Here is a 27,899-nt window from a genome sequence, read left to right as displayed (position 1 = left end):
ATTTCCATTCAGCCGATTTGTAAAATTGATCTTATATTGTTTTTTATTTATTTAACTTATAGAATTACTAATCTGAAATAAGGTAAATGATAGTAATTATTAGGTAATTATAGTATATCTGCATCCCTGATGCTAAATTTATGCATATCGCTTGTGTTTGATAAAAACGTCTCAGAGTCTGTTGCTTATCAGTTCTTGAGCTTGCGTGAGGCGTTCCAGTCGCTGCTTTAGATCAGCTCTCCTGCGTCCTCGCTCTGAGTCTTCATTCAGCAGTTTGACCACATCTGCCCCGTTCCTCAATTCTAGCATCTGATGCCGCAATGTCTTAGCTGCATCCTTCAGCATGAAGAGAATTATCAGCATGGGCACATAGTCTGTAAGGCGTTGATAGACAATCTATATGGAGGCAGGACATGGAAAAATAAAGGTATTTAATCGACCTTTTGGGGTTGGCTTCCATTTACAGTGATATATCTGGTGAATCTCTTGTGCCAATGCACCTGCATTGTGTGGTTTGGTTGCACATACAGACTCAATTTAAAATTGTTATTAACTGATCATAAAAATAAAAGTGCCTGGTAAAACAACCAAAATAGGGTTTTTACAGAGATTTCTTTTGAAGACTCTTTTTGTTTCCTTTAAGACCTTTTCAGTAAAAATATTTACGGCAATTGGTTGAAGACTCACTGAAGCATTGCATCACTGGTGCCTCATAAGCAACCACCTGCGTCATCAATACTCAGATTTCTCTTCTTCAATAAGATTTATCTGCCCATACTTGGTTTATATATTAGAATATATATCGTGTTCATTGAGTGGATTATTCTCATTTTCTCAGGGTGAGTACAATACCATTTCAGAAGGGTGTGGCTCTGTGTACCTGTTTCATTACGAACGAGGACGCATATTGTCCTTGCACACTTAAGTGCATTAAGTTCTTGATCAATCAGCATGCTCACTAAATGCTTAGCAACTCGTCTAATTGTCCACACTGAAAAAACTTCAGGGTGAAAGTGTTTTGTTCTCATTTCTCCTTCTTTTTGAGGAAGGAAGAAAGATCAGCTAACCCCCAAGGATTTATATTAGAGGTGGGCATAGATTAATTTTTTTAATCTAGATTAATCTAGATTAATTTTGAAATTAATCTAGATTAATCTAGATTAAAATGGCTCATTTGAATTCTGCCGAAGACATTCAGAATATGTGTGCTACCCAAATAATGACTATAAAAGTAAGTCTTTGAGAACGGGTTTCTCAAGCCAGGTGGCGCATTAGACCAGGGGCTCATCTCCTGTTTCCAAAATGCATCACAAACTGCTTGAGAAAGCTGTTCTACTCATAGACTGTAAAAAGTTACTACTGTACTGTTACCGTCCGTAGGCAACATTAGGTAGGCCTATGTTATTATCAACTACTATAGGCTATCAATTAGGGATGGGCGATATGGCCTAAAATCCATATTGTGATATACATTGCAGCCTCTTGCGATAACGATATTATAATAAAACCATTTCAGAACAGGTTACACAGACCCTGCTAAAGAACTGCTAAATGTTTTTTTTTTTTTTTTTTTTTTTTAAGGGTGCATGTAGTTTTGAGAACATATATTGTGCAAAACTGTAAGTATACAACATAATTTTGCAGATAAATAAAATTTAAGTACACTAGCTGCAGAGACTTAAGTAGGTCTAATGTTATGAAACCCCAAAGAAAGCCTCCAATCCTTCTTGTAAGAAAGGATCTGGATTACGCAGAAAATCAAATCACTGCTGTTCCACATGACCCGCTCAGTGACTATTGGATAACACTGGGAAAATGTGCCCTTCCCACTGGAAAAGGAACACTGCCGAACAACATTCTACCCCGAAGGAGTTACTGTATGTGTAGATGACATATGGACAAGCCCCGAAGGGTTGACTACATATGGGAGTTACTGGGGTGACTCTATCCCCACAAATATGGGTACCCCCAAGGGAAAGACACAAGCTTCCATTTAGGAGCAGCCTGGAGATTACACATATGGGATCCCCACAGGGTCACACATATGGCACCCAGCCTAAACCCGGTTCTCAAGGATTCAGCGGAATATAGGCCTGGTGCTGGACGCTCCGCCTGGTGCCGTCCGGCAGCCAAGGGTGATGGAGGACTCACAGGGTTTACCCATAGGAACTCCCTGGAGCAACAGCATATATCTTGACGCAGCAAGTCGACACAAGCCGGGTCCACTAAGTGTCTTCTACCAGTTTAAGGCAAGAACACAGGAGGATACCGGTTCTACACGTAGGCTATATAATCTAATGAACGTGTTGGGTGTCGCCCAGCCCGCAGCTCTACAGATATCTGTCAGGGAGGCGTCACACGCCAGCACCCAGGAGGATGCAATACTCCTAGTAGAGTGAGCTCGCAACCTGAGCGGGTAAGGCACATCTTGTGCTTGATAAGCCAAGGCGATGGTATCCCCCAACCAGTGGGCCGTCCTCTGCTTGGAGACAGCCTTTCCCTTCTGCTGGTCTCCATAACTGGCGAAGAGCTGGTCTGAGGTCCTGAAGCTACGCGTACCGTCGCAGTGCGCGGCCGGGACACAGCGAAGCCAGGGCTGGGTCTGCCTTCTCCATGGGCAGCGCTTGCAGGTTCACCACCTGGTCCCTGAAGGGAGTGGTGGGAAACTTGGGCACAAATCCGGGTTGAGGTCTCAGAGTAACCTGTGAATCATCTGGCCCGAACTCTAGGCATGATTCGTTGACCGAAAAAGCCTGCAGGTCCCCTACCCTCTTAATGGAGGCCAGTGCAACCAGGAGCAACATCTTTAGAGACAAGATTTTCAAGTCTACTGATTGCAAGGGCTCAAATGGGGCATTCTGGAGTAGGGATCGACCGATATGGATTTTTTAGTGCCGATGCCGATACCGATTTTTTTTTCATCAGCCTTAGCCGATGACCGATTCGGGCTGCCGATTTTCTTGGGCCGATATTTGGAGCCGATACTGCTTTTGCTCACTCAATTTAAATCATAAAAATGACACAATGATGATAACAAACGTTACAAGTCTCAATTTAAAAAAGGAACATTTATTGAACTTAAAAAAAACAATATTTGACAAATATTAAAAACGTGAGGTAGTAAAAAAAGTAAAAAAAAGTAAAAAAAGTTCAGTGCTAAAATTACTGAAAATAAATATTTAAGCATAATTCAAATTCTTTAAGTAAATTCTGAAAATAAATATTTAAGCATGAATAAAATAATTACACTATTGCACACAGTAGCAACAAGCAAGCAGCATAATAAACGTCTGTCTTTGCTATGCAGCCATGAACTGCGCTCTCCATGATGACATGGAGGAAGGATTAATTTATTTCCTGCCCTTTACGACTACATATATTTATGGAGATGAGAAATAAAAACCTGCCCTGTCCAGCTATGATCAGCTGTTCGGCCGAGTTTTCGATGCTGTCGTATTATTCCACCACGGATGCGGCATTCTGAAAAGTTGAGATGTTTTTATCTCGATGCGGCGCGGACGCGCTTGGAAAATACATTATGAGCGCGCATACCGCACTCCTACATTTGAAATAACGAACTTGAGCGCGCAAAAGACCCGATATGTGAACAGGCCCTAAAAAATGTATTTGTTTTCATCTCACCACGGCATAGAAGCGCCTGGACAAACGAGCGCGCTGCATCACATGCGTGTCGCAACCGCGTCGCTTCTTTTATGAGCACACGTCCAAACCTCAGCCAGGTGGTCGCTGAATAAAATATCGGCCCGATTTATCAGCCGACCGATATATCGGTCGATCACTATTCTGGAGTGCTCAGAGCACCAGAGACAAATCCCAAGAGGGTAAAGAAAGAGGGCGGGGTGGTTTTAATCTCCTCGCCCCCCTAAGGAACCTGATGACCAGATCATGCTTCCCAACTGACTTACTCTCCACCAAGTCGTAGTGGGCTGAGAAAGAGGCAGCATAGACTTTCAGGGTGGAAGGAGACTGCCTTCGCTCCAACGCCTGCTGCAAGAAGGAAAGCACGGCTCTGATTGAGCAAGTTCGGGGGTTTCACCTTTCAGACGAACAGGTTCCACTTCAAGGCGTACACCTGTCTCGTAGACGGTGTTTGCGCTGAAGTGATGTTTTACACTACCCCTTGTGGTACCTTCAGGTACCTCCAACCTCCTAGAGCCTCCACGTCCTGTGTCAAGGGACCACACATGTAGTCTACAAAGATCTGGACACGGATCCCACAGGGTGCCCCGTCTCTGAGAAAGTAGTATTTCCTCAGAGGAATGCGCCAGGGAGGGACTGTTGCGAGGAGCATCAGTCCTGGAAACCAGGTCAGAGTGGGCCAATATGGGTGGGCCAACCTCGTCCTCCCTGACTTTGCACAATGTCTTTGCTAGTAGGCTCACTGGGGGAAACACATACTTGCGTTGGCCCTGGGGCCAGCTGTGAGCCAGCGCATCTCAACCGTCTGTCCCTCAGTCAGAGAGTAAAACAACTGGCAGTGGGATGTTTCTGGAGAGGCAAACGAATTCAAGCAGTTCAACACTGACTGGACACGGTCCTCTGTGAGGTGTGCCGACTGTGAGACAGAGTCCAACTCCATACCGAGAAAAGAGAGCCTCTGCACAGAGGCCAGTTTGATCTTTTCTCAGTGGACCCGAAAACCCAACCGGCTGAGGTGACTGAGCAACATGTCCCTATGTTCGCACAACTGATCCCGAGTCTGTGCTAGAATAAGCCTGTCATCGAGATAGTTGAGAATGTGAACACCGTGTTCTCTCAGGGAACAAGGGCCACCTCCGCCTCCGCCTGCGTGGCATGACACTTATCTGGTTCCACCGTTGGGCAGAGGGTGTGTGAGAAGGTCTAGAGACATCCTCGAGCCGTCCACTTCTGCCCGCTGGCAGCAGAGGAGGATGAGAGTGGTGTGGTTTTACGTGAGCTTGCCGCTTTCCGCTTGGCTTAGCAGGCGCCTGGATGGGCTGGGCACAACACAGCTTAGGTGAAGGCTGCTGCTGCTGTATGGGAGCGGGGGCGGTCGCTGGGGGGTGACTTCAGTAATGAGCGGGTGATGAAACATATTTTATGGCCTCCGTCTGCTTTTAGGCAGCCAAGTACTGCTGGGCGCAGCTCTCGACCGCGTCACTGAAGAGGCCGGCATTGGATACAGGGGAATTTAGGAACCGTGTCTTGTCGGCATCATGCATGCAGGAGCCATAAGGCTATTAATAATGTTACTCAATGTCATGGCTGTATGTACCTATTTTTCTGTACTCCCCCCTGTGGTAAAGGGAAAGAATGGAATTTAGAATTCCTGAAGGTAGCCATCTTAAACAGGAAGTGATGTGGCAAGGGGCACGGGGGAAGGGAGACAGTTTTTTGACCTACATTACACCACACTGCTTGTTTTGGAAGGAGTTTTGTCTTTAAGTTGTCACCTTTTTTGTTACAATAAAGTTCAAGTCTCGCTAAAACAGGTGTAGTGTCAAAGATACTTTTCCTCACGTAAGTGGCTAAAGAAGGAAAGGAAGCCACTACAATGCATGTCAGCCAGGCACAGCCAAAAGTGGCATTCCTGGTCCACCAGCATGGATTTACTACAAGGTAAGCCATTCGTAGATGTAGACCAGTGCCAGATGGGTTGATTCTTTGCAACTTTGTTTGGTGAAACTAGTGGTGTTGATAGTACACACTTCAACTTTAAAGCCCCTTTGGATATTACACTTTTATTAATGACGATACGTTTACTGTCACTGTCAATAAATAAATAAATACATTTCATAGTATGTGTTGCGACCCACCTCATAATACAGAACCAGTTTGTCTGGAACTAGATTTCTTGAATCCAAAAACGCACAGCCTTTAGAATTGAAAATTGTGTCATCATCATCATAGAGGTTTCCGTCACTAGAGTCCATCCCAGTCTTCTGAGGGATGTCAGAGTCATCAAGTTTCTGTTGTAAAACCTTGTCCTGAGTGAAGACCAGTTGCTCCATATCAATGAACTCCTTGATTCTTTTCTCCACTTTGGCCTCTTGTTTTGACTGAATGTCATTAATCATTTTCTGAGGAGTACATCATAATACATTGCATTTACTTTACTACTACTACTGCTACTACTACTGCTGCTAATAATAATAATAAATTGTACTTACAGATACAATGTATCTCAGTGCAGGGTACTGGTCAAAAGATAAATAACATATCTCTCTGAACACATCCTGAACAATCTCTGAAAATGAAATTTTAGTTTATGACAAGAAGGAAAATTGTAAATTGTTAATTACTATAAAAATGTTGAACATTGCACCTACTTCAGAGTTACTCTGAAGTGCATTGAAAAATTGTTTATTGCTAATAATATGTTACACGGAGGTTGCAGCAGAGATAGGTTGCAACAGGAACATGAACAGAACAACCAACTTAATGCAACATAGAACTGACAAAGAACTGAAATAAACAGAAGGCTTAATGCTGCCTTCACGTGCTATGGAAAAGATTATATTTTCCACTTGTGAACTGGTATTTACCAGTGTGTTGTGTTCAAGTGCTTTTGTTGTCGTAATGTAGTACCCGCAAGGTCTGTGTCAGTAGAGTATCTTTTTTATCTTTACAAAAAAAAAAACGTAAATGTGGTGCTTTCTGATGATTAAAACATAATTAATAATTATAAAAAATAAAACATGACATAAAATGATTAAATATGAACCAAGGAAATTGCGGCGAAGTTGAAAATTGAGTGTTAACGCATTATATTACAATCGTTAATGACACAACATTGTATAGGCTACAAAAACTATCCGCTAACAGTATTCGCAACTCTTGCATTGCTCTCCGCCATTTTGAAAAGGTCAAAGGTTATCTCATCTCGGCAACTCGTGCATCAAAATATTCTACGAGTTGCCCAGTGGAAAATACCACATGAGGGGGTGTTCATGTGCATTTTCCATGTCGGCTTTTGGTATTTACCATAATTACCATAGCACGTGAAGGCACCATAAATACAGACAGGAAATAGAGGAACTAACAAAACTAATTAACAAGACACACCGGTAACACTTTAGAATACTGTATCTTACTTACTGCATAACTAATAAGTAATTATTGAAGAACTAATAGGTAATTATTCATTAACTACTTCTTCACTACTGTTAACTACTAAGGGAGATGTGTCAACTAATCAGTATGTAATATATTTTTATGATTGTGTTAAGTAACAGTTAGTTAATCAATAAATAATGAATTATGTCATAACTCTTGAAGAACTACTACTAATTATCAACTAATTAAGGTTCAAGAAAAATAACTAAGAAGTAACTACTAATGAACAGTCATACAAAACTAACCTCAGATTAGTTTTTATATTTTATATACAGTACTGTGTGTGTCTGTTTTCCTCAGCATAGAATGCCATTGAGTAAAATTCATGTTTGAGGCAATGACTAAGGGAAACTGAAAATATAGGGAACTTATTAGTAATTCATAAATAATTATTAGATAATTCTTCAGGAATTACTTGGAACCTGGAACAGTATTCTAAAGTGAGAATATAGGGAACTCATTAGTAATTAATAAATAATTATCAAATAATTATCCAGGAATTAGGCTACTTATAACCTGAAACAGTATTCTAAAGTGAACATATAAGGAAATGAATTGGTAATTAACAAATAATTATTAGATAATTCTTCAGGAATTACTTGAAACCTGGAACAGTATTCTAAAGTGAGAATATAAGGAACTCATTAGTAATTAATAAATAATTATCAAATAATTGTCCAGGAATTAGGCTACTTATAACCTGAAACAGTATTCTAAAGTGAACATATAAGGAAATGAATTGTAATTAACAAATAATTATTGGATAATTATTCAGGAATTACTTGGAACCTGGAACAGTATTCTAAAGTGAGAATATAGGGAACTCATTAGTAATTAATACAGAATTACCACATACTTCTGACTCAAATCAAACTTACTGTAAAAAAAACACATTATTAACGGTATTATCTAAACCTTTGTAAAATAGATAAGTTATCATACATTATGATACATTTTGCTAATTAAATAAAAAGTTTGCTTATTTGCAGATCAATATATAGCCTAGTAAATGTCTGCACTTATCTTTCTTATTAGTGCTGAAGAATGACTAAAACTGGCTAGAAAATAAAATAAAAAACTTTGATCAGTGCTTTTTACTTTTCAAGTAATTACCTTTGTACTTTTTTTAAGGTAATTTTTTTAATTAATAGGCCAATAGTTTATCATTTTACTGGAGTAATATCCTGTACTTTTACTCAAGTACTTGATTTGTGTACTTCATCCACCACTCCACTGCTAAAATAAAACGGTTTATTGTAGTAACCACTGTGTATGACTGTTCATTAGTAGGTACTTCTTAGTTATTTTTCTTGCACATTAATTAATAGATAATTAATAATAGTTCTTCAAGAGTTATGACATAATTCATTAGTTATTGATTAACTAACTGAAACTTAACACAATCATACAATTATATTACATACTAATTAGTTAACACATCTTCCTTAGTAGTTAACAGTAGTGACTTAAGTGTTAATAAATAATTATCTATTAGTTTCTCAATAATTCCTTATTAGTTATGCAGTAAGTAAGATACAGTATTCTAAAGTGTTACCGACACACCTGAACTGAAACTCAAATCAAAACAGTAACCATGGAAACAAACAGGCAGGGGGCGGAGAAAGACAGAACTGAACTAATTGACCGTTCGCAAAACCCCGCCCTCGAACGGTCCTCGTCCAATCCTAGCTTAGCAACTGTAGCTAAGGAGAAGGACCTCCGTCAAATATTGCGATTTCAGCACATGGTGAAACGATTCGCCTATGGCACTTACAAACCTGACACTAGGTACCCCAAAAGGTTGGAGGGAAGGGTCGTTTTTTTCGCCTTTCCAAAGCCCAAGACCCAAGCGGAAAGATGCCGACAATGGATTAAGCAGTGTGGGAGACCTCACTCACAAATGCCTCGAAGATTAATAAGCATACATATGTCAGCGTATAATATATAAGCGTCAGTCACGCCCGTTTCACATATACTCTGTAGTCCGTTTACAGTGCGTTTTTTTCGCACCCATGTTAACAGGTAAAGCTTTCACACTGCACGGATGCTGCAATCGTTTCTGCACCGAGTCTATTTTTGCTGTGCTGCATGCGCTGAATTAAAGTGACAGCTTTGGTTATTGGTCAAAACGAACACAGATTGACATGAAAATATAATAATCTCACCATAAATGCATTTAATAAAATAAAATGTAGTAAACTCACCATAGCCTAAATGTATTTTTGGACTTGCAGACTTGGAGGAGTTCCGTTTGCACACAACACAAGCACACACACACACACACACACACACACGATTTGTTTAAATACATTTATAATAAATAACAATAAATTGTTGTTGTACCAGCAATATCTTCAAGTTTTGTTTTTCACTGTATTAATCTCAAATGTCATGATTTGCCAATGCATGAGAGTAACAGTTACTGGCACCTTTTTCCCCCACTTCAAGCACTGGCCTCGATTGTTGTAATATTCCTGTCTTTTCTTATTTTAACATTTTGAACATGTCCCTCCACTGCATATTGCAACCCTTTCTGTCGTGCCCTGGAGGATATGTCTGCTGCATTACTCCAAAACAATCACTTATACCGGTATGGAGCTCAACCCAGCCATGTGTCTGTTTCTCAATTTTTTGACGGGCGTAGTAACAATAACTAGGGGGCGTGGCTTTTGCGAACGGTCAATTGATTGATTAACCAAACATGGGCAAGAACTGAAATCTAAACAAACCGACATTGTGACATTTGTCTGACTACACTGTATATTTATAAAATATACACTAACCTCGTACATGCTTCAGTGTTTCCATAGCTGGCTCTTGAAGGGCTGCCACATGGTCTTTGATGACACATTCAAACTCACAGAACTCACTGAACGTAAGCAATTCTCTGCCACGATGCATCTCATTATACTTGTCTATCATTTCATTCACTCTTGCTGTGACTACATTTGTAATAAGAAAAAGGGAAGGTCTAGTTTAGGGATTTTGGTACAATCCTAAAAAGTCACATGTTTTCAACATCTTCACTCACATGATACTTCAGTGCCTCTTAGGTAGATGTCCCATTTCTTGAACACAGGACGTAGAAGTGCATTAATGTTTTTATCTTTTGAATTTCCTGTTCTACTCAGTTCATTTATTTGATCGCTGAACTCCATTATTATCTATAGGAAGAGAAAAAAAAATCATCATTTATGTGATAGATATATAGGCGTAGGTAAGATGCTAAGTTGGATATATATTGTGCTTTATTCTCAGAGCTCTTACATCACTGAGAAAAGGTCCCATCAGCTCTTCTTCAACAGGTGGACCCTGCTCGTAGTTTTTAAGCTCCCTTTGAACGCTGAGTAGTTTAGTCTGAATCTGCTCAGTTAAGTAGGGTAGTGACTTCTGTGTCCATAAAAACATATAATTGTATATATTAGCTGGCTAATTTAAAATAGTATTTAATCCTATTAAATTAATAAACTGTGACCACTTGTGACAAAATAAAAATCACCAGTTTTTATGTTCTGATGAAGATTATTGTACAGTATATTATTTAAAGAAAGAAAGAAAGAAAGAAAGAAAGAAAGAAAGAAAGAAAGAAAGAAAGAAAGAAAGAAAGAAAGAAAGAAAGAAAGAAAGAAAGAAAGAAAGAAGGCTAGGAGCATAATAATAAAGTGCTTGCCTTGATATGATCAACCAGTTCTTTGGTTAGGTTGTCTGCCAAGCATCGAGTAGATGCTTTACCATCATTCAATAGAGAGCTTTCAAGAAAAAAAGGTTAATTATTATTATTATTATTATTATTATTATTATTATTATTATATAAAAGTTAGAATTACCTGAAATATCGGTGGTTCCTAAAAAAAGTTTTTTCCATTTCCATGGCTTTAGAAAGAGGGATTCTGTCATTGATGTCACTCTGACCACGGCATCGCACAATAATGTAGCCCTTGCTGAGAGGAATAACTTTGCCTTGGACAATGTTCAAAACATCACTCTCTGCTCCTCTGTCAATAAGGTCTGGTTTTGTGAGAATTGCTAATCCATGCATTCAACAAAAAAGAGATAAAAGTTAGGAAAAGCATGAATCATAATGCTACAGTTTGGCCTGAAGAAAAATATTGCAGAAATACGAAAAGTTGGCAAACCAAGAGTTCTGTATCCATTTGGGTCTACATCTTGTGCCATTCTCAGTGCTTCTGTTGTCGCTATGTCAACATTGCAGGGCACAACAACTAAAATGATGGTTTCACTTTTGGCAGTATATTTCAGTATCAAGTTTTTGATCTAAAAATAAAAGATAAAATGTCCTTTGGTTAAAAATATGAGAATCTTTAAGCCACCATGACACACCACAGCACCCATTATACTTATGCGATATAGAATACACCATTGCAAATAAATAAGTTAATAAGAAATAAATGAATAATAATGAACATGTAGAGATGCATTAATGTGTATTATGAATGGTGAAAATGTATTAAGAAAGTATTTTTCTCTCTCTCTTCTTGAGTTCACATTGACATCTGTCAGCTACAAATAGACTACTTGGTGCATCAAAAACAAGTGTTGATTAAATCCACTGATTTGAAACTGAATGGGATTGTATATTTTTTGCAGGTGCAGGTTGACAGCTTAAATGCCTGTTTACACAAATGTTCATAATATTGACATACTTTCAAACAGCCATTTGGATTTTTGTTTTAACACTCTATTCACTCACCTGATCGCCAATATCATCAGGTTGACCATGTACAGGTACACGGGTTATACCAGGTAGATCGATCAGAGTGAGGTCACACACATCAGGAGATGAAATTTCCAAAGAGATGAGTTCATCACATATTCCAACTGTATTTCCAGCAAGCTTGTTTTGAGCTGTCAAATATACATAAGTTTGCAGCAGATTCAAACAAGACTAATTTGTGATTTTCAAGTGGTATATTTCAAGTCAAATTCCAATTGTCTTTCTGAATTTGAATTGAAGAAGCAAACATTCTGAGTTTTGCTCAATTGTGTTAAACACAGATGCAATATAAGCTAGTGCTTTTTCGAAGATGACATTCATCAGGGCATCATTACAACTGATGCTGGTTATGATCTGTAAGGGTTTCTGTTCATACTGACCTTCTCTGACAAGGTTATCCACCATTAATGGGTCATGAAAGGTTTCGTTGTGACCACGGTAGGAAATGGTCCCTGACCACGGTCCTTTTTTTAACTTCCGTAATTTCAACTCAAGAGGACAGCGAGTGACAATACCTTAAAAAAAAAAATATATATATATATATATATATATATATATATATATATATATATATATATATATATATATATATATAAGCACAATGTTTCTCAAGGATCTCAAGGAATGTTGGTCCCTAGTTTTCAAATCTAATTTATTTCGTCACATTGCATCAAGATCATCTCCTCCTTCTTCTACTTATATGATATTGAGTACACTCATTGCATCGTGCTGCAAGAATAGATGTTTCTCGGATGTACCATTAATGTGAAGATTTGAACAACAGTGTCACGATCATCAGCTTAAGTGCCCTTGATAGCCACCAGAGGGCACTCCAAACCTGACTATTGCCACACCATCTCAGACTACATTACCCATAACCCACTACCTGGACTATTGCCACACCATCTCAGACTACATTACCCATAACCCACTACACGGACTATTGCCACACCATCTCAGACTACATTACCCATAACCCACTACCCGGACTAATCAACCATTATTGTTTACAGCTGTCTCTCATTAGCTCAGTACCACAGCCTATATAAGCCTGTATCTCAGTCATTCATTGTGAAGTATTGCCTAGCATCTCTGAGCATTCTCCCTGGTTTTATGTGTTTTGGTTCTTTGATTTTTGCCTGTGTCCCCTGCCTTTTTTTTTTTTTTGGACTGCCTTCCTGTGCCTGACCCTTTGCCTGTTACGATTCTAGATTACTCAATAGAAGCTGCATTTGGAGGTGGTTTGAAAAGTGATTCCAATCATATTTTTACAGATGAGTATCAGTCAGGACACTCTGGCAGCTCAAATTGGATTTCAGATGGTCTTTTACATCACTCTTGCTACAACTAGTGGTGGGCAGATCGAGGCTTCGTGAAAAAATTAAACCGTTGAAGCAAATGTACCATATTGGTACATTGGTTAAGGGTGACATGGCCAGCAGCCATATCACCCTGTAGCCCAAGACTGGTTGCCCACTGAAGCTAAGCAGGGCTGAGCCTGGTTAGTACCTGGATGGGAGACCTCCTGAGAAAAACCAGGTTGCTGCTGGAAGAGGTGTTAGTGAGGCCAGCAGGGGGTGCTCACCCTGTGGTCTGTGTGGGTCCTAACGCCCCAGTGTAGTGACGGGGACACTATACTGTCAAATAGCACCGTCCTTCGGATGAGACGTAAAACCGAGGTCCTGACTCTCTGTGGTCATTAAAAATCCCATGGCATTTCTCGTAAAGAGTAGGGGTGTAACCCCGGTGTCCTGGCCACATTCGACACATTGGCCCTTACCAATCATGGCCTCCTAATAATCCCCTTACATTGAATTGGCTCTATCACTCTCTCTCCTCTCTCCAACTATAGCTGGTGTGTGGTGAGCGCACTGGCGCCGTTGTTCTGTGGCTGCCGTCGCATCATCCAAGTGGATGCTGCACACTGGTGGTGGTTGAGGAGAGACCCCTGATATGATTGTAAAGCGCTTTGGGTGTACAGTAGTACATATGAAAGCGCTATATAAATGCCTCATTCCATTCATTCCATTCCATATTGTGTCGAGGCTTCGAAACAATCCGACACCCGTCTCAACGGTGACACCTAGTGGTCACTTGCAGGTGTTGATCTGAAACAACCTTGACAACGAGCCATTACTTTTTTTTATTATTGTATTTTTCTAATATGTGAAGCTTGAAACCTGTAGGCTCCTCACTGTGCATAATGTTATTTTGGTCATGAAAAATATATATTATTAAAAGAAATCAAGCCACAATGTCTCACTTTTTTATAGATTTTTATTCAAAAATATTAATTTCTCTGCTGTGGAAGGACTGCCTACTTCTTTTTTTACAGATAACTTCTCCAGCCTTTGAAAAAAGTCCTCTCACAAGGGACACTTGTTGCTGGTGTAGCAGATGGGGTATTTTCCTCCATTACCCCCCCTGGTGGAGAATGGGAATAATTTCCTCATAGACTCATTCCCCATAGCTGTGTCAGATTCCGGCTGGGTAACAACGTGCTTCCAGCTCGGAGCCGTCTAAGCGCATCTGTAATCAGCAGGATACACGGACCCAAACTACGCTGCTGTTTTTGTCTCTCTTGTAAATTTGCTGTGTTTTGTCTATTTTTATGGAATCTGTAATTTTAAGTGGGTTCTGTGGGTTCTCTCTGGGACGTCTGAAGGGGGGTATTTGGCCCACCTCCATTTGGGGTAAACAGAAACCCGATTCACGTGAGAAGGAAAAAACAAGTAATACCAACTCAGTGTTTTAGCGCAATTTTCTCACCTCATGGGATCTCAACACTAAAGGCCTTATTATACTTCTGCATCGGACCTATGCCGGAGCCTATACGCCGTAGGCAACGTGTTGGTTTTAATTTATACTTCTGTGTCGTTGTCTGCGTTGACGCGCACCTAGGGAGCATGTGAAACCCCGAGGGAGGGGTTCTGGCAGACCAATCACCGCGCTTGTGTCCGCGTAGAATTGACGCGTTGTTAGATTTTTGGAGAGGTGCACGTCAGGGTACGCCATAGGGTATGCGCGCTACACACAGCCTACGACGTAGCTACGGCGGCAGTTCGACACAGAAGTATAAAACAGGCTTAAGAGATAGTAAATCTTTTCCTGGATTTTTTTTTGCGCGTTCCCGAGATTAGACCTTCCTTAACATTATGCCGAAAACCCGAAGTCTCTAGGTGGTCTGGTTGAGGAGTAGATAGAAGTGCAAGATTGGTGCGCAAAGACACACAGAACAGAAATCATGAGTTAACAAGCGCAATTTTGTCCGGTGGAAAATTGCGCTAAAAAACTTACTACTGTATTCCTCAGCTCAGTCTGATCCTTGCTCCTCGAAATGCCCGCACTTCTGAGGGACATTTTCCATTATTATTATTCCTCACAGCGCTGCGAGATGGTGTAAACAAGTAATGATCTGAATAAACTTGACTGGAATCGCTCTCTTTTAATACAGATTTCACAAGATGAGAATATTTGTTTTTTATATAAATTACTTCATTTAAAAGAAGAGAATTCAAGCTTCATGCCTGTGTGTCTGTATGTCTGTTTGACTGAGTATTTGCTGAGTTATTGTTCATTTTCGGACGCGTTTCAGAATGGACTACACTGACAGAGAGAAGGCAGAACTCTCTTCGTGTTTATTTTTCTTTATTTGGCAAAAAGCACAACACTTTGTTTTTATTGTGAGTATACACAAAAATAATACACATTTAACAGAATCGATTGATGTATGAAACTCCTATGGAAAATCAAAGTCAACAGAGTATTTATGAGTTTCTTTTACACTGATAAAAAAAAGCGAGCTGGTATCGCCGGCGATACCGCCGACCTCAGGGGTACCGCCGACCTCGGCGATACCGCCAACCTCCCCCACTCTGCCACACTGGCATGCAAAGATATTTTTAGCAAGGACATACAAATAATTATATTTCAAACAATGCATACCTTGCTTAGATGGCCCAGCAGTGTCAGTAGCAGGCCTAGGAACAGGGGGAATGTTACCATCCTCTGCACCCTGCAAAATGGCAGGATGAGTGCTCCTCAAATGGCGCATCATGGATGATGTATTGTTGCAGTAGGCTAGCTGCTGATCACAATACATTCATCTCACTTTATTTGGGGTTTCCAAATGGAAATGCTCCCACACCACAGATGTACGACATCTTTTCTGTGGAGCCTCCATTTTTCTTTATCTATCTCTTTATCTATGTATCTATATATGTATCTATCTATTAATCTATCTGTCTATGTATATTTCTATCTATGCATCTATTAATGTGTCACTATATGTATACTCTGTCTGTCTCTAGCCTATCAGTCAATGTGTAAATTTAAATATAACTAAACAAATCGCACTATAAATGTCACTATATCACCAAAAATCCGCTATCTCAAAATCAAACTCCTCTCACAAAAACCCACAAGGTCAAGATGAGTTGACTTCACTTTTATACAGATGTGCGATTGTGTGGTCTGTTCCCGACCCTGTCAATCAAACACTGATTCGGCGGACCATGCCACCTGTCAAAACACTTGTGAAACACTCCGAAGCTTCATTTAGCGGTAGTCACGTGACATAGGTGTTTTGAATCACGCTTCGGATCAGTGTTTCGAAACATCTGCGCTTCGGGATCTCGAAAAGCTTCGGAACGTCAGTTTCGCGTCAGCCATCCCTAGTTACAACCATAGACTGTAAAAAAATATGGACATAGTGTCCGTGACGTCACCCGTAGGTTTCTGAAGACTGTTTTTGAAGCCTAAAGTGGGCGTGGCCAACCGTCGCCATCTTGGCAGCGCGTCACTCCGGAATTTATTTATTTTTACAGTCAGACAATGAACTGAGGTAACGTGATGGCTAACAGACAGCAGACAAACGGCTAATGATGACGAATGACCACTTCCGTGTTGGTTTCAAGAGAGAGACAGGGAGGTTGCCGCTTGGTTTAAACACACAACGATATTGTCAAAACCGGTGATTGAAATGCCGGACGAATTCAAATGGTATGTCCAAAGATTTCGGTCATGACTACAGCACGGAACATCACAATATATACCAGTCGCCTCATCAAAAATAACTCAGAGATTTTTCAGTTAATTTTAAACTCCAAGACATAGCAATCAACAGACAAGGCCAACATTATGAAGCTGATGGTGAGTGCCATGACTTTAGTCTTAGAACTATTTCAGTAAAGACAATTGTTAGACATCCATAAATTTTTTCTCAGATATACAATGGTAGGAAACATCCACATAGAACGGGTTTTCAATGAATATAAATCTGTTTGCCATCAACATACAAGTGATCTCAATAGTGGACCAAGTGGGAAAATATACATGAAAAAAATAAATAAAAGTAATTTCGGAGTCTTACCACTTCCTCGAGGTAAAGCCACCCCGGAGAGAGCTTCCAAAACAGAACTCTTTCCAGAACTCTGATCTCCCACCACTGCAATGGACGGCAGATCTATATCCTTATCAAGAGCGATCATCCTCAGAGAGTCAATCAACTCAATCAAAGGCTGAACAGACTCAATGAAATTACTGTGGAATGCTCCATGAGTTTGTGAGTCCGAAAATGAGCTTTATAATAAAAACATTGGGAGAGAGAAAGAAAAGTGTTATATAGTTAGTGGACAGACATCACAAGAGACATTTATTTTTTCGAACCAACATGTTATGAAAAAGAGTGATGAAAATTACATTTTAAATGTATTAGTAAAAATATTGAGACTTTTGACTTTCTAAGGCTAATTTCAGAGCTACACACAATAACATTATACTCTCATGCTTAATTTGCATAACAATTACACAATAACATTTTCATATCAAAATATTTTTATTTTCATATCAGAATATATTTATAATTATTGTTTCTTATTGCATCTAAAGCTTTTTTCTTCACTGACACTGTACTATTGATGCTATTGTCAGGACTTGGGTTTGATTTTCCTTCTGTTTTCTTCCTTATTTGTGTTTGTTTCTGTCTTTTCTATGTACATTTGCACACAGCTGTTTGTGTTTCACAATCTGCCCTGTTGTGTTGTGGTACCCTTCCTCTCCTGCATTCACTGGTCTCTGACTTTTTTACACACTGAATATTTAAATAGTTTATTTTTTATTTTACTCATTGTTTAGATTACCATAATGTTGATCATGCATACATTCATTTATATATATATATTTCAATAAAGATTGAAAGTCTAGGTCTGGCAATAGGGTAGAACAATAAAATATATTAACAACATACATTTTTAGTAATCAAACTGTCAAACATCTGAAGCATACCTCTCGTCTCTTTGAGATTTGTAATCTGTAAATGTGTCCTGATCATCCATCATTTGTCTGCAAATGAATTAACAGAGATGTGTTTTGTTAGCAACATATTTAGCATTAACAAAAAGACACATTTAAAATAAAAGGTAGTACTTTACTATGTGCAGTACTATTCAAGTGAAAGTTCAAAAGAAAATGTTGTCTACCTTATGGCCGTGTTCAGTGTTGTTCAAAAGTTCAGAATCCCATAGGTTTATATAAGCCATCTTTCACACAATTTTCAACATTAATTAACAGAATGTACACCAATAAAAGTAAAGTTTATTGTTTGTGAGCAACTGATTATGAGAAGACTCAGGTTGAATTACCCATCATGTCTGGAAGCACTGGAGACTGATGCAGTCAGAACTGATTCATATTATACATTCTTAGTTTTCTCAAGTCATTTCTCTCAATTAATATTATCAAGTCAATTTTTACTTGTCTTGCTTCCTTTTAGTAATTTTCACGTTACAGCTGTGATACTGTGTGTGGTGTTATCCTCGATTGCCTTGGTTTTCCATCGTGTTTGGTGCTCATCTACTGCTGTGCTTGTGGAATGCATTCCATTTCTATCCTTGTTCTCTCTGTTATTGATCCATCATTACTCTGCTGTTCTGCTGTGCGTTAATAAACATTCCAGACTCTGGTTCATGCCATACCTCTGTGTAGTGTGCTTCTCTGACAATGAGTCTTCTGGCAACTGTAGGAACTTACTCTAATGACAAAAATACTCTTTTGCCTAATAACTTTTACAATACAATATTTATTTATAAAGCACATTTAAAAACAACCCAGGCCGACCAAACTGAATAAAACTAAGAAACTAGAAAAATAAAACTTCCAAAATTAAAGAGCACACAACAAGAGTAAACAAATAATCAAACCTATGTTCAAGAAAGCCAGAGAGAATTGATATGTATTTAAGGTAGACTTAAAGGTGGAAATAGAGGGAGATAATCTGATATGGAGAGGTAGACTGTTCCAAAGTTTCGGATGTGATCGCAAAAGACATTCGGCTCTTTTTTTTAAAAGTCTGGATATAAGCATGATGAGTAAACAGAGATCACTGGATCTCAGAGCTCTAGAAGGAGTGTATGGACGGAGCAGATTAGTCAGGTACTGAGGGGCCAAATTATAGAGGGCTTTATAAACATAATAGTAGAATTTTAAAATCATATAGAATTTTAAAATGCGAGTCCCGGTGAGGAGTCTAGCAGCTGTATTTTGCACTAGCTATAGATGGGAGAGAGATGTGAGACACCATGATGAAGTGAAATACATTAATTTAGACGAGATATTTCATAATGAATCACAGTTTGGAAGTTATTCTGGGATAAAAAAAGTTTCACTTTACAGAATTGGCGAAGATGGAAAAAAAAGCATGATTTTACAACAGTACAATAATTTTTGTTTTAGTATTCAATTATCAAATTTATTGATCTGTTTATCAAATTTTAGGCTGTGATCAAACAGAGCGCCCAGATAGCACTTTGAGTTTCACATGGGGCAAGAGAATCACAGTCACAGTCATCAACTACATAGTGGTTGTAAACCATTTTTATCATTATGTTTGAATGGGAAATAGATCTGAGTATCATTAGCATAGATGAAGGGATATTCTAAAAATGGAAGCCAAAGGTTTCATGTACAGGGTAAAAAATACCGGCCAAAGAATTGATCCATGTGGGACTCTACAATTAAGAGGTATACTAGAGGAGTAATGATGACCAATACGAACGCTGAACCACCTATTACTCAGATAAGAACAAAACTACAGTGAGGCTGTGCCATGAAGGCCCACAGACTTGTCAACAGGAATTCATGATCGACCAAATCAAAAGCAGCACTCAGATCTAATAAAACCAAAGCCATGGATTTCCCAGAATTGGTTTCTGGAAAGATTTCACTTGAGACTCTTAAAAGGGCGGCTTCAGTACTGTGTAAATCTTTAAAACCAAATTAAAACATTTCATGAAGAGAATTTACAGCCAAAAAAACTTGTAACTGAGTCAGTATAACTTTCTTGAGGATCTTTAAAGATAAAAGGTAGATTTGAAATAGGACGAAAGGTTTTATAAATTATAAGATATGGTGTCACCACAGCATATTTAAGACTGTTAGGGAAGGAGCCAGTAGACAAGCATTTGTTAATAACCATTAACAGGTCAGGACCGACTGTGTCAATGATTTGTCTATGGAAAAGAGGTGGCATAACATCCTGAGGACAGCTAGATGGTGACCAATTATTAACTTTTTTTTATTTATTTAATTATTAATTATTTAATTAAAATTCTCTCATATAATTGATTCATCCTCATGTCGTTTAGACTTTCGTTCATCTTCGGAACACAAATGAAGATATCTTTAAAGGAATTTGAGAGATTTCTGTCCCTCCATTGAAAGTAAGTTCACCCAAAACTTGGACAGTTTAAGGGCGCTTTCACACTGGCAGTTTAGTGCGGACCGGGGCACGGTTCGCATGAAAAATCGCTAATGTGAACGCTGTCATCGGACCCGGGTGCGCACTAGAGCACCGACCAAGGAGGTGGTCTGAGCTCGGTTGCTCCCGAACCGTGGTGCGGTTCGCGTTAATGTGCAAGCAACACGGACTCGGGTGCGCGCTTGTTCAGGAAGTATAGTATCCCGCGCATGCGTATCACTGTCGATATCATTGTTTCCTCACACACGTGTGCGTTCCGTGTGCGTTTGCATTTGCAATGACGTAAGATCACTGCAAACGCACCTGGGTTCGATACAACTAATTGAGTGTGAAACCAGACCAACTCTGCGGGGGGCGCCGGGAACTAGCGCACTCGGGTTCGGACCGCAGCAAACGAACCCAGTGGGAAAACGCCCTAAAACTTCATAAAGAGATCTGTTAAATCTGTTCATCATATAAAGCGGTCATGTCTCTTCAGAAGACTGGATTTAACCACTCGATTTACATGGATTTATTTTACGATCTCTTTATGAACGTTTTCAACTTTGTCAGAGTTCCCTTTCAAAAAGTGGAACTTCGACGCTGTGTCTGGTATTGACTCTATGGGTATTGTCATCAGCGTGACCGGTGTCTGAGGCACGTGTAAACAAAAGCCAATAATCATTATCTAATGGAGTCACACATCATCAGCTTTTTTGTCTTCAGGACCGCTTGTTTATGCATGTGTAAGACAAGAGTCTGTTGGAGTATTGGACTCTTGAGGGAGCTGGGTGCACTCATGTTGCATTTGAGGTAGCCTAAGAAGCTTTGATCTTGCTTAATTTTCTCCTGAGGGATAACAATCTAGAGTTTGCACTGAGCGTGTTCGGCTCTTTACTCCTTTTATGCTTCCGAAGCTCCACGCGATCTATCACTTCCAGTGGCGTGGCGTGGGGAAAATTTCTGAGGAAGCCAATAAGACACAACCTCTAAGCTGTGTGTTTTAAGGGGTAGGGGCAGAAAATCATACGTTACCATTTATATGTTGCTATTTGGATGAACTATTAGAGCGCCCAGCATCATCTTACCGGGACTTACGCTTGTTACAATCCAACACTTTGAGCACGGACGCTCTCTCTCTCTCTCTCTCTCTCTCTCTCTCTCTCTCTCTCTCTCTCTCTCTCTCTCACACACACACACACACACACACACACACACACACACACACACACACACACACACACACACACACACACAGTCCTCTAAAAAACATGGTGTTTTTATTAAAACATTCGCAGATAGGAAACGCCAACGGTAAGCAACAAGAAGATAACCTTTTTCATTTAATACACCCTTAAATCGGTGTGACGCTCATGTAAGGACAATAGCGGTTATTCACAAACAATCACAACAATGAACAATAAAGTGCACTCACATGCTGCTTAATCAAAGCACGCAAGAAACAGTAAGAACTATAATCACATTAAAAAAATAACACATCGCTAAATGGGCAGTTCAGACCAGACGCGCTCTCTCTCTCTCTCGCTCTCTCTCACACACTGCTGCTGTAGAGGCAGTTTAGTAAAAGATTTTTTTATCAAATACTCCAAATCTCCACCCTCCATAATTACAATTAATAATTTTAGCTAACTAGCTAAACAAGATGTCAACACAAATCAACAAATCTTCCGCTATTTCATTCATTGATGATAACGTGATGTGATTGGCTTGATGCCAACAAGTTCATGGCTTCCCTTGACACTGTCCTGACCAATCACAGGGGAGCAGTGTCGTGACAATAGCGTCACCTGATTGGTTAATCATTCTTTTTTTTTTCTATCAAGGGATGCCAACTCAGCCTGGCCTCCTCACAGACACAGGGTGCAGTACCATGTTTTCAACGCTCATTCACCATGTCACTTTTATAGGGGCGCTGTTTTACACATCATAAAACGCTCAGTAATGAATGTAGAGAGACGATGAGGGGATGACAGAAGGATTACGTAAACTGTGAAAACAAAAGTGTTTATTAAATGACGATTATATTCTGAAAAAGCGGGGAAGCCTGGCTTCCCTTGGCCTCCGCAAGAAAATGCCACTGATCACTTCACAGATTTTGGCACCACTAAACACAAAATGAAAGTAAAAGCGGCAGCCCCTCACGACCTGGTCCTCTCTCGTCCTTCACTGTCATCGCTCCTCCTTTTATGCTTCTGAAGCTCCTCCGTGAGATACGAGACCGGTACAGCGCACAGGTGATGCTCATTATCAATCGCCGCCGGCCTCGCGCTGTTCTCTCAAGGCTCTTGGCCCCGCCCTGCTTACCTCAAACCATTTTATGGATCACTATTGACATACGAGTGATTAGAATTATATGGTATGATTTGTGTTTGTGCCACTGTAATATGTATGGTAATAAGTTTAATGTTCACCTCCATTATAGAACATGCACGAGTGTGAGGCCCGGGTCTGATCACCACTGTTTTGCCAACAGGTACAGAACATATGTTTCAAATGTGTTGTTTTATAACTGTTTATTATGTAGTTTACATGTATGTAAAAGGAAGTAATCATTTAGATTGGTTGCCAACAGAATACAAATCTATCCTAAAGTGCAAATTGGTGTCCATTGTGAGTTATACACAACACATCGCAGAGACACCCCTGTTACACAAGTATATTATTTCTTTTGATATTTAGTGGCGTTTAAAGCTTATCTGTCCCTTTTAAGGTGATTTCATTCTTTGCTGGCTCTCAAAGGTTAACTGTTTGTAAGTTTTGCCATTCTTTGATCTTCTCTCTCTTCTTTCTTTACTTTTTGTAATTTTTTATATGATTTGTTTGTTTAGTTTTATGTATCCGTTGTATCATTTATTCAAATTCATTATATCCACGCTTGATTGTCTCTGTTGCTGCTCACAGATCAAGTCACTTTTACGTTTGGTATTGCTACATGCGTTTTGTACTGTTTAGTGCTATATAGAATAATCTTGGCCAGAAGAATAACCTTCCTTAAAGAGTTGATAGAAGGTCGTACTTTGGTGGACGAACAGATCAGTCAATTTAAAATTAATTCTGCTAAAACTGATTCTGGAAGCTGATCTACATATTAACTATAACACACACACACACACACACACACACACACACACACACATATATATATATAGATCATAATGTGTTATTTCCCTTTTGAGCTAATTTACTAATTTAAGTCATAAATTTGGTTCCCAGGGAATACATGAACTGATGAACTAATAAATGCAATGTCTGTTAATTGGATAACATCTGCCTCAGCTTCGGACATCATCAGTTTTACGGACTATAGTTCAGTGGCATAGACTACTGTCAGGCTGTTGTGGAAACTGACTTTCTTAGTTGCATTTTAACAAATTATATTGTCCTAAATGTCATGAAATATGATAAAACACACTTTTACAGACTGCCCTAGTTTATTAGTATGACTATTAAAGTCATACTGTCATACTGTCAATAAACCAGTAAAGTCATTTTTCAGTTTGGTTTCACTTTATTTTTTATTTTTTATATCACCATGTATATCATCATGTGATATCATTATATTATAAATGTCTTATGATTCTGTAATTAACCCTATAAAGCCTGATATATGAAATACAGTAACACAATTTATTTTTAAAGGAACAGTATAATGAACCTTTAGACAGTTTTCATATGCGTTGAGTATCATATTTGATACATCAGGCTTTTATGGCTCATATAGTACAGTGAGAATGAAGCTCAGGAGGAAAAAACAGAGGGTCAAACAGGGATGCTGGAGATTATCAGTGCTTTAGGCTGTAAGCAGTGGGAAATGGATGGATGGACCCTGGGTCCAAAACACAATGAAACTTAATATATTTATGACACAGGGTTTGGAATCGTTTCTTATTGGATAACATCTCCATACCATCTATTCTGACACTTTTCCCACATGCTTGTGCATGTATCCAGAATTATTATTTTTTTTTTATTAATATTATACTGAACGTTGCAGCTAAATTGTCCCTACACTTTGACACAATTTTTATTGTTTTAAATCATATTAATCTTATCTTTTATAAATAGTATGTCACGTTTTTAACCCATCAAAAATAAGACACTCAGATTAAAAAAAACAAAAACAAAACAAGCAGTTTGAAAACAATAAATCTTTATTAGCTTATCTAATATGTAACCATTATTACATTAGATTTGTGCAACAGAAACATATTGTAACTAGTAGACCATTTCAGATATGGAAAATTAAATAACTTTTAAAATAGAGCCTTTGAATGTTTATATATAACAATCCCTATCATTTTGATTCTACGGTTCATACTGTAAGTGCAAGATTCAAAGAAGGAAGCTAAATAAGAAACATAATATACAATTAAGATATACAAAAACATAAATATGCACTACATTCTAAGTAGACATACTCTTCCAAAAGAATAGAGGTAATACAGCAATCAAAGATGGTTCATATTTTTGCATCAACTTCCACACAGGTTTGGTGTGTTATAATGGTAATAACACTTGAGTTAAGCTCAGCATTCACATTGTGCCTGCAATGTTTAGTGAAAGATGATCTGAATGGGGACATACAGCTCGGAGGTCACTAAACATCTGCAAAATGGACATTTAATACAAAGAACCCAGATAATAAATAGCATTCTTCATTTTTGTCACATTTTCACTTTTGCATTAACTTAGCAATTACACCATTTTTTGATTGTCCTGTAACCAGAAAGCATGGAATCTGTGAATAGATGTCAACAAAGAATGTAACATTAATCAATGACAATGACCCTTTAATGTGAATAAAACTTGTTTGGATGATGAACGGCACATGGAAGTGTGTGAGATCCTCTGTTTACTTACATGACCTTCGAACCTATAATTCAGGAAAATCAAAGGCATTTAGAACAGTAAACGTGAACTTGTAAACCTTTCATAAAATACATTTCTGAAAGTAAGAGAAGCATTTTAGGGGAATTGCCAACTTTAGGGTTGATAACTTAGTGAAGAAGTCCAACAATTTACTTTGCAAAAATATAAAAATATAATGCAGTGCACAAAGAGAAGCCAAGCATTTTGCAAAAGATGCCAAAATTCATATTTGCATATGATGATGGTTTATCAGATGTACTGCACTTAATTACTAGAGTCATAAAGATATATTGAACATGTTGTATGGACCCTTAAAGGTGATGTATGTAATTTGTTCAATGTTAAAATAAATTCCTTTCCCAGATTTTTATTTTTTTTTAAACACCCAGAAATGTCAGCATGAATAAAAACATCACATTACCTAAGGCTGTATACTTTTATGACAGTTGCTTTTACAACATTTGTGATGGGGGTGGGACTATCCATTTGTCTGACCAAAGATAGAAGAAGGAGTGTTCAAGAAATCTTCTAGAAAACAGTCATTACTTTTGCAGTTCTGTTTAATGACAACAGTGGCACAGAATTTACATGCTATTAGGATTTGATGCATTTTTCCCTTTTTCATTCTAATGAGATCCAGTCATCTTGAGCCTTTAGTTCTCTTCTGTTTTATTTGTTTCTCCTCTGATAGGATTGTAACCCAGTTACAACCTACACAAGCTTCTAAGTTATCATTCTTCTATAAGAGCAATAGGCAGCCATTACCAACAGAACAAGAGTAGAAGGAATGCCAGGTAGACCAGAAATAAATGATTGTCTATTATATCCAATCATTGCACAGGAAAAAAGAAAAAGAAAAAAGGGCACCCTTGTGAAAAAAAAAAAAGTGCAGTTCAACATTCTTTTGAAAGGAGAAGTCGAAACTGAATGTTTACGGACACTTAATTGCATATTAATTGCAATTCAATTAAAATTATTTATTAGCTTAAACGTGATCTGAACTTAAGACAAAAACATACTTTTAGGGCATTTCCTTTGAAACTTGTATGCTGTATTAATAAATATATTTGTCATTATCACACATTTGTAATGAATAAATTGCAATTTAGTGCATTTAAAATATATTAACTTAAAATGTAATATCAAATAACACACTACAGTTAAAATTACAATCAAGTGCTTTACATGTGACTTAATGGCCTATGAAATCAAGTGTAGTTCTGTAAAGCACGACAAAATATGATTAAACCATGGTTTACAATGTACACTTTAATATGAAATTATTACAAAGTGCCCCTTTTAAACGTACTTAAGTTTTGCAGCAGTCATGAAAGTGTGCTCTTATTAACTACACTTAAGTGGCTTTTATTTCATCAATATTATATTATCTGCAAATACAGTTTTTTTTAAATAAATGTACTTTTAAGATTTGAAGAAATACAATTAAGCACACTTCTTTTTTCACAAGGGCAAGAGAAAAGATTCCAGCTTTCCAGTATGATCACACACATTAGCCCATTACTTTTTCAGTCAGCTACTGAATGTCTGCTCCTGTGACTTTTCTTCAGTGCGGCCATGTTTCTTTGTCTATCTGGCAGATGTTTGGTTGACTCCCAAAAACGGTTGCGTTCTAAGCGCTTTGTTTTCTTATAAAAGCACGCAAAAGCTGGACATTTACAGTACATACTGTGACTTCAGGTTCAGCCCAGGTTTCTGTCCAGTGTAGGCAAACATGCCGATGGTTCTTTTTGAGGGAACAAACCCTCTCTGTTTCGGCTTTTTCAGCCTACAAGAAAGTCTCGATTGTACTCTCTCCGTCACGTCTTACACGAGTCTATCTCTCAGCACTGATCTTGTATCGGAGGATAAAGTAGGCGATGAGACGAAACGACACAAAGAAGATGCCCAGCACGATAAAGTCCAAGTAGAGTTTTGCATCCTCAACATCCAGCTCCTTCAAAATGGCTTCTGACTTCTGGAAGTGGCATGTCTCGTCTTTGTCGCAGTGCAGGTCCTCACGGTCAAGCCCGTATATGGACAGAATGACTCCTTCAAAACCATATCTGAAAGTCAGAGGACAACTGATTTAGAAAAGGACCACTTAAGATATCCAATGTTTTTGGTATACAATTTTGTTTTATTATACAGCTCTATGGAATACTTGTTTCTGATTGGTCAAATGCAGCATTCTGTTGTCAAATATTTTGTATTTTGACCACTACACTAAGTCTGCAACATTGTGCCTATATAGTTGCAAGTCTTTCATATCTCTTTGTACTTGCATAATAAAATAATTTAAACTTGAATCTATATATCATGATAATTTATTTACTTATTGGTAATAAGTAGTAATAGTGAATAATCCTAATCTAAAATCTCAATCAAACAATCACTATGATTAACCTCTTTATGATAAGTGTACTTCATCTTACATACTGTACT

At 38.5% G+C, this 27,899-nt stretch overlaps 2 protein-coding genes across 3 annotated transcripts in view; both read right to left on the bottom strand.

Moving 5' to 3' along the window:
• Positions 1–171: 171 nt before the first annotated feature.
• Positions 172–27,191, bottom strand: LOC308693222 (interferon-induced GTP-binding protein Mx-like; the record flags this gene model as incomplete). The annotated part of the gene is made up of 14 exons (XM_081370014.1): positions 172–396; positions 5,799–6,062; positions 6,153–6,229; positions 9,882–10,040; positions 10,130–10,262; positions 10,366–10,488; positions 10,769–10,847; positions 10,926–11,124; positions 11,235–11,373; positions 11,810–11,964; positions 12,214–12,348; positions 17,205–17,374; positions 18,119–18,175; positions 27,145–27,191. The coding sequence occupies 14 exons, from the start codon at positions 27,189–27,191 to the stop codon at positions 172–174; spliced, it is 1,962 nt and encodes a 653-aa protein (XP_081226140.1).
• Positions 24,731–27,899, bottom strand: part of abcg1 (ATP-binding cassette, sub-family G (WHITE), member 1) — a 56,075-nt gene continuing 52,906 nt past the window's right edge. For both annotated transcript variants that reach the window (XM_081371169.1, XM_081371170.1), the window contains one exon: positions 24,731–27,520. In XM_081371169.1, the coding sequence (XP_081227295.1) occupies positions 27,292–27,520 (229 nt within the window). In that variant the 3' untranslated portion in view covers positions 24,731–27,291. The remainder of the gene's footprint in view (positions 27,521–27,899) is intronic.

Source organism: Scardinius erythrophthalmus (genome assembly GCF_964197995.2).
Source record: "Scardinius erythrophthalmus genome assembly, chromosome: 7".
Taxonomy (NCBI): domain Eukaryota; kingdom Metazoa; phylum Chordata; class Actinopteri; order Cypriniformes; family Leuciscidae; genus Scardinius; species Scardinius erythrophthalmus.
The sequence above is the reverse complement of the archived record's forward strand: the minus strand, read 5'-3'. Positions and strand labels throughout refer to the sequence as shown.